The sequence below is a fragment of the Lactuca virosa genome, chromosome 5, assembly GCF_052849685.1.
Source record: "Lactuca virosa cultivar CGN04683 chromosome 5, Lactuca_virosa_CGN04683_v6, whole genome shotgun sequence".
NCBI lineage: Eukaryota > Viridiplantae > Streptophyta > Magnoliopsida > Asterales > Asteraceae > Lactuca > Lactuca virosa.
The window spans coordinates 282,494,993-282,505,367 of NC_136430.1; the positions used below are offsets into that span (position 1 = coordinate 282,494,993).

The 10,375-nt window shown below is 46.2% G+C and overlaps 1 protein-coding gene across 1 annotated transcript; it reads right to left on the reverse strand.

The window, feature by feature from the left end:
* Positions 1-1,838: 1,838 nt before the first annotated feature.
* LOC145112830 (uncharacterized) lies at positions 1,839-2,600 on the reverse strand. Its single transcript, XM_079048957.1, has one exon. The coding sequence runs from the start codon at positions 2,598-2,600 to the stop codon at positions 1,839-1,841; it is 762 nt and encodes a 253-aa protein (XP_078905083.1).
* Between the last annotated feature and the right edge of the window lie 7,775 nt (positions 2,601-10,375).

The following is a 10,375-nucleotide window of genomic DNA, read 5'->3' on the forward strand; positions in this document are numbered from 1 at the left end:
CTCTTGACTTTGCAGGTTTGCTTGGGCTCGGTTAGTTGGGTATGGATGAAGTAAGGGCATTGTGTGCTTTTGATGAGGATGAAAAGGCTGTAGGTGTGTTGGGTGTGGGGGCAGGCGGTGTTGTTAAAGGCGGTGCTGGCGGTGGTGATGTTGCCGGTGGCGGTGGCGGTAGCAGTGCTGATGGTGGCGATGCTAGCATTGGCGGTGCTGGTGGTGGTGATATTGGCGGTGGCGGTAGCGGTGCTGGTGGTGGTGATGTTGGCATTGGCAGTGCTGGTGGTGGTGATATTGGCGGTGGCGGTGCTGGTGGTGGTGGTGTTGGCGGTGTCGTGTAAGGTTGTTTGTGGCTGCTCCTCTGGAGCACGAAAAGTGTTATTAAGACGTTTATTTTGGTTGTATTATGGCCTTTAGGGCTCCTGTGTTGTTTTATGGCCTTTGAGGCTTTTGGTGTACCGAACAATATGACTTGTGTTGGGATGCTTTTGTGTTAATGCTTTTATGTCGATTATTGCAAACCTGCTATGTAGGTTGACTTTCTTTTTCTCTTTCATATATATGTCCGTGCATGCGTATATATTGTGCGTTTTGGATTCACTAAGTATCCTCTATGCTAGCATTTCATACTAAAGACAATGCGTGTTTTCATATATTTGCAACTTTAATACATAGTTGTTTCTTACAGCGATTCCCTATTGGACTGCTCTAAGGGTCCATCTGTTGACCCGGGTGATCAGCCCGGCTACCAGATATCTTTCACTTCCTCCCTGCAGTTTAGGGTGCTTCGAGTTTGCTCGTGGTGTGCCTCTGTCTTCCCTTCTGCATAGGGACTCTTTCTTTCTTTAGATGTGAAACTTCCTCAAATTTCTTGCGTTCCAAGTCCTGGGAATCTGCTTTCCTTCTGTAGTTTCGAGGGAGTATGATCCGTTGCGGTGTACTTCGATTATTTTGTATGGGCCTTCCCATGTGTGGCCTAATTTCCCCTGGGGTTGCGCATGGCTGACTTCGTTCCTTCGCAGGACGTAATCTCCAACTCGAAACGCCTTATTTTTCACACGCTGGTTGTAATATCTCTCTGTCACCTTTTTGTAGGCGTCCTGGCGTATGCTCGAGCGCTCGCGTCGGTCTTCTAAGAGATCCAAATTTTCCCTTAGTCCTTCGCTATTTTCTTGTTCCTGGCAGCACTCCGTCCGTATCGATCCTATCATCATTTCTGCCGGTAGCATTGCTTCTGCTCCGTAAGCCAAGCAGAACGGCGTCTCTTTTATACTAGTCCTTGGTGTGGTCCGGTATGACCAGAGGACTTCTGGCAATTCATCTACCCAGTTGCCTTTCGTTGTGCCCAACCCTTTTTTTGATTCCCTGGAGCAAGGTTCTGTTGGATACTTCCGTTTGTCCGTTGGCCTGGGGGTGTGCCACGGATGTGAATCTCTGCTCTATTTCCCTTTCTTGGCACCAATCCTTAAAGGGATTCTTTGCAAACTGTAAGCCGTTATCGCTAATTAGGACCCTAGGCGTCCCGAATCTCGTTAAGATGTTCTTCCAGACGAACTTGATTATCTGCCTCCCTGTGATATAGGCCAACGGTTCTGCTTCTATCCACTTGGTGAAGTAGTCAACCGCCACGAATAGAAATTTTACTTTCCCTGGTGCTTCTGGGAAGGGGCCCACTATGTAGATTCCCCATTGATAGAAAGGCCAAGAGCTGAGTATGCTAGTCATCTTGGATGGTGGCGCCTCTTGTGTTGGTGCGAAGGTCTGGCATTCTACACAGGTTCGCATTAACTCGATGGCGTCTTGGTGTATTCCTGGCCAGTAAAGGCCCATTCGCAGTACTTTGCCTATGAGTGCCCACGCTCCTTCGTGAGCTCCAGCCGACCCTGCATGGCTTCCTTCAGCGTTAATTTCCCCGCTGTGCCGTCGATGCATTTGATCCATGGGGCTGTGTAGCCTTTCCTATACAACGTTCCCTTGAGCATCACGTACTGAGGGGCTCGTACCCTTGTCTTCTGAGCTTCTCCATGGTCATCTGGGAGCATGTCGTGCTGGAGATAGTCTATAATGGGTGTCATCCATTTTGGTTGGGCCATTGATAGGGAATCAACTTGCAGCTCGTCAATGCTCCTCTCTTTTAGCACTTCCACCAGCACCTCCTTTGATAGGTTCCCAAAGCATGTTGACGCTAACTTGATGAGAGCGTCTACTCGCCTATTGTTTCCTCTTGAGATTTGCTTTATCGTGAAGCTTTTTAGGGTACCGGTGATCCGTTGTACTGCTTTGACATACCTCTCCATTCGTTTGTCTTTCGCTTCAAATTCTCCTGATACTTGGTTGGCTGCTAGGCGCGAGTCGGTCAAGGCCACGACTCTTTCTGCTCCCATCTTTACTGCTAGCCTGAGACCGGCCAGCAGAGCTTCATATTCTGCTTCATTGTTAGATGTGTGGAAGTCGAAACACAAGGCATATGTGACTTCCTCTCCTGTGGGGCTGGTTAATATTAGTCCGACGCCCGACCCCTCTTTGTTGGAGGCCCCATCCGTATAGAGAGTCCATTGTTGGTCGGGCGCTCCTGCTGATTGTTCCTGCTTGCCCGAGTCAGCCATTTCTCGCTGAAGTTCTCCCGAGATTTCGAGTAAGAAATCCGCTAAGGTTTGTCCTTTAATGCTTACTCTGGGGTGGTATGTGATATCGTGTTCTCCTAGCTCTATGGCCCATTTCGCGAGTCGCCCCGATGTCTCCGGCTTTAGGAGTACTTGTTTGATCGGGTAGTTGGTCAAGACTTGTATTTGGTGGGCCTGGAAGTATCGGCGGAGCCTTCATACTGCGTATACTAGGGCGAGTACCAGTTTTTCAATGGTAGGGTAATTCATCTCTGGACCCTGCAGGGCCCGGCTCACAAAGTAGACTGGTAGTTGGCGCCCCTCTCTGTCGACTAGTAGTGCTGACGAGATTGCGTCTCTTGACGTGGACAAATACACCTGTAGCACCTCCCCGGGTATCGGGCTAGCCAGGGTTGGTAATGTATGGAGTACCTTTTTTATTCTTTGTAGCGCCTCCTCGGCCTCTGTCGTCCATCTGAAGTTGTTTTTCTCTATGCATCCTCTGAGCGTTTTGAACAACGACATGGCTTTTTCGGCTGACTTGGAAATGAATCGACTGAGTGTCGTTAGCTTCCCCTTTAGACCCTGCGCGTCTCTCATCGTCCAGGGCTAGGGTGTTTCTTCGAGCTCGTTTACCTTGGTTGGGCTCGGCTGGATGCCTTCCTTCGTGACATAGTACCCCAAAAACTGACCTTTTTCGACCCCGAAAGTGCATTTGGCGGGGTTCAATTTCATCCTGGCCTTTTCCAATGTTCGTAGTGTTTCCTCGATATCTCGCTGCAGCATATTCTCGTCTGGGCTTTTTATAACCATATCGTCAACATAAACCTCGATATTTCGTCCCATTTGATCGGCGAATAGGGAATCGACAAGGCACTGGTAGGTTGCCCCAGCGTTCTTCAATCTGAATGGCATTTTAGTGTAACAAAATGTGCCATGGTCCGTGTAAAAGGCTGTTTTCTCCTCGTCGTTTGCGCTCATCAGGATCTGGTGATATCCTTTGTATGCGTCAAGGAAGCATTTCCACCGGAATCCTTGCAGGGATTCTATTTTATGATCTATTTCGGGTAGTGGGTAACAATCTTTTGGGCATGCCTTATTTACGTCTGAGTAGTCGATGCACATTCGCCAACTACCGTCGTGTTTCCTCACCATTATCGGGTTGGCGATCCATGTTGGGAAAATCGCTTCTCTAAGGATTCCAGCGTTGGCCAGTTTTGCTACCTCCGCATTGATCGCTTTGTTTCGATCCCCACCTTTGACCCGCTTCTTCTGCTTTATTTCCTTGGTCCCCGGCTTTATCATTAGCTTATGCTCTATGATCTCTCTATCGACCCCTACCATGTATGTGGGTCTCCATGCGAACACGTGCTTGTACTTTCGTAGTAGCTGGACCAGCGCCTCCCTTGTTTTTGCAGGGAGGGCCACTCCTACCATCACTCGCTGGTTTGGATGCTCCCTGTTGATCACTTCCCATCCGTCTGACGGGTCTGGCTTTGGTCTTTTGGCTTCGGCTGAGACGTCTCTTGGTTGCATAATCTCTTAACATTTAAGGTCCTTCAGGGGTGTGGCCAAGATCGTTCCTGGTCCTTGGCTGGTGCTAAACTTAACCAACCCATGGATTGTCGATGGGACTGCTCCAAACCTTAATAGGGTCGGTCGTCCCAGTATGATGTTGTGTTCCGACGGGTGTCGTACAACTACAAAATCTACAAGGGTGGTTCGTTTCCTAGTTTTGTCCTGGCTGAATGGTGTGAATGGCAAGTGGATCGTACCTAATAGCCATAGGCTGTGCCCCTTGAACCCTGTGAGTTGGCCTGTGGCGGGTTTCAGTCCTTCTTTCGACTCGCTCGGCAGGCGTCGGAAACAGTGTTCATAAATGATGTCTGCCGAGCTCCCGGTGTCGATGTATACCTGGTGAACTATGACGTTCCGGATAGACCCTTGAATGACGAGGGGGTTGTCCCCGTTCCACCCGGCTGGGATTGGGTCGTTCCTAGAGAATGTTAATCCTTGTGCCGTTTCTGCGACGTCGCGTGTTTGTTCCCCGTGCTCCGCTCCCCCCTTTTGTGGTGGATTGCCAATATCTCCAACTTGATTTCTGGTTTCCTGGCAGCGTCTTTGGGGTTATCTGCGTCGAACTTAGCGCTCAAGCTTTTGGCGATCTCTATTACGTTTCCTTTTAACTGTTTCTCTTCGATTTCCCGTTTTAAGACAGCGCAATTGATCGTATCGTGTGTCCTACTCTTGTGGTACTCGCAGTATCGCGTTTTAGTACCTTTCGCTGTTGGCTTTTCGTTGACTGTGTAGACTTCTGTCTGTCTCCCTCGCCTATCATCTCTAGTGAAGGGTCTGAAGCGTCCTATCGGTCATCTCTCTCGTCCCATAAACCTATTGTTTCCCCGAAAATCATGGTGGGTTGTGTTGTAGTTATTCCGCCTCCCCACGGAGGCTGTCATGGCGTTGAGGTACGCCTGCTTCGATGCTTCACCTTCCTCCTGGCGTAAGAAGCACTCCACCCTTTCTTTCAACTCAACTCTTGTCTTGGGTTTCTTACCCATGAGTTTTTGGGACAACGATCCTGGTAGTAGTCCCTAGGTGAATGCCCCTGCGATTAGGCCTTCGTCGTGCCCTGGAACATCTAGTGTTGCCTTTGTGAACCTAGCGAAGTAATCTTTAACTGTCTCTCCTTCTCGTTGTTTGCACCCAATGATTGTGTGGCAGTCACCTTTGTATTTCCGAAGTTGCATGAAGTTTGTTAGGAATAGGTATTTCAGCTAGTTGAAATTGCTGATGCTACTCGGTTTCAACGTTTTGAACCATGTTCCTACGTTGGTAAATATGTGCACCAGAATCGCTCATCTAGTTTCAGGGACGTCATCGTCCATTCATACATGTCGATATGGCTGTCCGGGTCGGTAGTTCCGTTGTATGTCTTAAGGTGAGGTAATTTAGCGGTATTAGGGATTTCATACTCCAGGAGTTCTTTAACAAACGGTGACGTGACACTTCGTGATGAGCAGTCTTGGGTTGGGATATGTTGGCTAAGGTAGTATCCTGGTTGTTGTGCCGTCAGAAATGGTTGTACCAGCATGTTGTTGTGGGCGGTTAGATCTGGTATTGGTATGTCGTAAGGGTTGGACGGTTGGGTTATAACAGGGGAATTGTATGGCGTGGGGTGAACGGTTGGGACATAATAGGGGGTGTACGGCGTAGGTGTTAGTTGTTGAGCCGGGGGGTTCTGTTGGTGAGCTATGGTTGGCTGTTGGTAGAACAAGAATGGTGGAGCTGGTATGGCAGCTGGTAGTTCTGTAGCTATGATGCGGTGCCTGTGCCGATCATAGTGCCGTTGAGATGTGCACTGCTCGCGAGGGGTGTGACAGTTGTCGTTTGGGTATTACGAGGATTAACGATAGCGGGGAGAAGGGGTAGTGTGGTGTATATTGGTCGGTTCTGGGATGGGGTTAAGTGTGTCACAGTTGGTATTGGTCGGGGTTGAGACGGGGCGGTGTGCACAGCCGTGGTGATGGGATTTAATAGCAAGTCTGTTGGTACAGTCACCGGAGCTTGCGGCAGCGGACCACTTGGAGAGCTGGTGTTGCGTTGAAATTTGGCCTCGGATTCCCGATTAACGGCGGTGCACCGGAGATTGGTGTTTGGTTGCCGGGAAATGGGGCTACCGGAGTGTCTTCCGTCCCCAAAGGTCCCATCGGGCGTATGGGGATGTGCGGTTGTTCCGACGGCTCGCCCGTCACTTTCTCCGTCATACGTGGCTGTGGAAGGTAGTAAAATAGGAAAGGATTTGCGTATCTGTTGTCACACAAACGGCTGGCGCAAAATGATGCGACCTGGTCCCGAACCACCGGCTATGTGGAAGAGCTCCTTCACGGCGGAACCTGGGAGGTCACACAAGAGAAAAGGATGTCAGCCGTCGTCCGGGAGGAGCTCCCAGAAAGACGCTCCGACGGACAAGTTAGTCTAGAGTACGGGTGAATATGGTAATACGTGACAGTAGTTGGGTTCACTTACCTTGGCTGAACCGAGTGTTAGTCCTTTTATAGTGAGGATCCTCCTTGGTCCATACAGGGACAGGGACTGTGATCTCGACAGGATCCGTCGTCCTCATTGAATGCTCTGCTCCACATTCGTGTCCCGGCCTCCAATTGGTTCAGGCGATTGTGCTCTTTCTGGACGCTTTGTCGCCCGAAGTCGTTGTCTTTGGACTGTAGCTAAAAGACAATTCTTGGCGAGGGCGAGCTTTCTACACGATCCCTGCGCGGGGGCTTGGAGCCACCCAGGTCGTTGGGTCGACTCCTTCGCTAGAAGCGCTCTGCCGCGACTCGCTTGTTTCTGGCCCGCTCTGAGGGGCGCATCATCAGTATATATATATATATATATATATATATATATATATATATATATATATATATATATATATATATATATATATATATATATATATATATATATATATATAGAGAGAGAGAGAGAGAGAGAGAGGTGGAGGGTTCAATTGAAAAAAAAAGTTGAGAATCACGGGAATCATTCCCAGCAACGCATTTATTTTGCCGCAAAAAACTTAGACGTACCGGGGTAACGGATATACATGTGTTTTCCAACCAAACATGTTTCCTTAAAGTATGTTAATCATTACCTTAATATACACAAAAACATGTTTTTTATTTTTTTTTTATTTTTTTATTTTTATAATGTTATTTTTATCGAAAATTTATTTTAATTATATCAAAATTAATAATTTTTTATTCTCTATAAATAGACATCAATATTGATATAGTTTTGAGATAAAATAAAAAATTATTTTTTTTATTCATAAATGAATAAAAACGCATCAGGTTTTTAATACAATACATTCGTTATTCACTTATGAATAAAAAGTATGCTTAACTTTTTTAGGGTTTAAGTATCATTTATATATAAATATAACACGCTATAAAGTTTTCTTACCTAAAATATATTTTTTTAAATCATCTTTCGTCACATTTTATATTTATATATAAATAAAACGTGTATTAGTTATCGTCATATGTTATATTCATATATTAATAAAACATTTATAAGATTTTTGTTACAGTTCATTTGCTATGCATATATAAATAAGTAGTGTGTTTAAAAAAGATGAAGTGTTTTGAAAATTTGAACTACTTATTCATATAAGAATAACAAATGAACTGTAACAAAATTATGATAAATGTGTTCTTCGTATATTAATATAACTTGTGAGGAAAGTCAATACATGTTTTATTCATATGTGAATATAACATGTGACGACAGTTGATATAAGTAGTAAAAAGTTTATTATATGTTATATTTATATATAAATGATACTTAATCTGTAAAAAAATAATCATATTTTATAACATCCCAATTTTTCAGGCCAAAAGTTTCATTTTTAAAAAAGTTATTACATAAAACCATCGGTATAAAAACATTCATAATGATATCTCGTGTCAAACCAAAGTGTCAGTAATCAAAACATATTATCATAAAACCATATCAGAGTGTAATCTCAAGGATCTCATGTGCGGAAAACATAGTTTGAGGCGTTGCGATCAAGCCGACTCCCTTCCTAACAACCGAACTTGGGGACTATTCCCCTCCTACTACCACTATCACATATAACATATCATGCCAGCATATAAACATATCATCACATACTGTCAGACATATCTGGGGTGTCTGACCTACCCTTCAGTCCTAACAACCGAACTCTACTACTATCACATATAACATATCAGGCTAGCATATAACATGTCAGGTAGTAGCAAACCTAGATGATATCACAAAGACATCCATCTAACTTACAAGTCCTACTGGTGGGCCGGCATTGTGGCCGTAGAACCACCGCTACTGGAAGGTAACTCACCTCACACTGCTGAAGTCCCGTAGACACAATCCCACGCTGCTGAAGTCCCGCAGACTCAACCCCATCTGCTGGATGACAGATTCCCGAACTGTCAACACCAAAACAACACCCAATTAATAATTGGGTCCCAACCCATAACCATAATACATACTTGAATAATTACTACATTACCCCAGGCTTGGCTTATTTAAGCCCAAGGCCCAATCCATAGGTTCAAAGCCAACTAGGAATCAAAGCCCAACATATGGCCCAATTTTCCAAATTGGGCCCAAATCCTTACAAGGTCTTACCATAAGGCCCAACCGTTTAGTCCAGTCCAACATTCAACATTCTAATGGCCCAATATCACATAATCATAAAGGCCCAAACTGTGGCCCAATTTTCAAAATTGGGCCCAACTCCTCATATGGGCCTTACCACAAAGCCCATTAATTATTTTAGTCCATTTGCTTGATCTTGGATGACCCATTAATAACCCAGTCATCAAGGCCCAATAGAAAGGCCCAACAATAAACCTAAGTGAAATTAGGGTTTCACATAAAATGACGATTAGGGTTAAGTGTTTCTCACTTAACCCATTAAGGACTTAATCCATTAAGTCCATCACTCTTCTAAACAAATCATATGGTGTGATTGGGCTTAACATACAATTCCATTCCAGTGGCCCAAATGTGGGTCCCGATAGGTCCAAGCCCATAAATCCAATATTAGGGTTTTCAAAACCCTAATTAGGGTTTCCAATCCCCATCTTAGCCCAATAGGCCCAATAGCTAGGTCCTTAAGCCCATTAGGGTTTCCTAAGGTCAATTAGGGTCCATTAGACCCATTAGACACATGTTTGGGGTTTAATGTCAATTAGGGCTTCATTAGGCCCAATAGGGTTTTACTAAGCCCATTAAGGCTTCTTTGGGCCCATTAGGGTTTTAGTCTCTTGTCCAAACATCCAAACCAAATCACAACATCAACGAGGCACACCGCCACCCGACACGGCGGCCGGTGGCGGTAGGAGGCGGCAGCCACCACCTCACGGTGGTGGTTTTGAGTTTCCTTTCATTATTCAATTTGTAATTTACACTTTACAATGCTGAAACTCAAAATAAACACACACACTAAACAACATAAACACGCACACAGCCACCCTATGGTGGCCGGTGGTGGTAGAAGGTGGCAGCCACCATGGCTGGCGGCCATGGTGGTTATCCTCTCCGTTTCCAGCCATCAACACTACCTACAACACACACACGCGAGCTGGACACGTAGAACACACGCTATCGGTCATCTTGAGGCGGCAGCAACGTTGATATGCAAAGACAGCTACCACCTCACGGTGGTGGCAAGCTTTCTTGAGTCCTCACCAACAACACGCGCCTACAAAACACCCACTCGTCGGGGGCTTGTCCCTGAACACACTCTGATCTCAGCTATCCTCGTGGCGGTACAAGGCAGTCGGGAAAGAAACCACCCGCAACAGTGGCACTCACAACGTCAAACACCTCGAGGAGCAAAGATAAGCGAGACGAGGTGGTCTAACCGAGAGGTTATGGTTGTTCGCGACCTTCCCCTCTTCGTTTAAAGTCGCACTCCGATCTCGGGGGGTTTCTCCGGTCATTTTCGACTGAACCACGCTCCTTCGCTGGTCTCCTTCTCCAGCAACAACAGGAACAGCGACAGCGGCGCATGACTTGATGGGTTGCATCCTCCACACGGTGGTGCACGGCGACTATGAGAGAGATGGTGGCGGCTGAAGTTTCAAGGGAGATGGTGGCTGCAACACTTGAGGCTAGGGTTACTTGTGTCTCAACGGGAGGGAAGGAGTGACGGGTTTTAAGTCCCGTGCTGCTTTCAAACTTATAGCCCCTTTTTCCACTTTTGATCCCTCCTCCATAAAGATTTT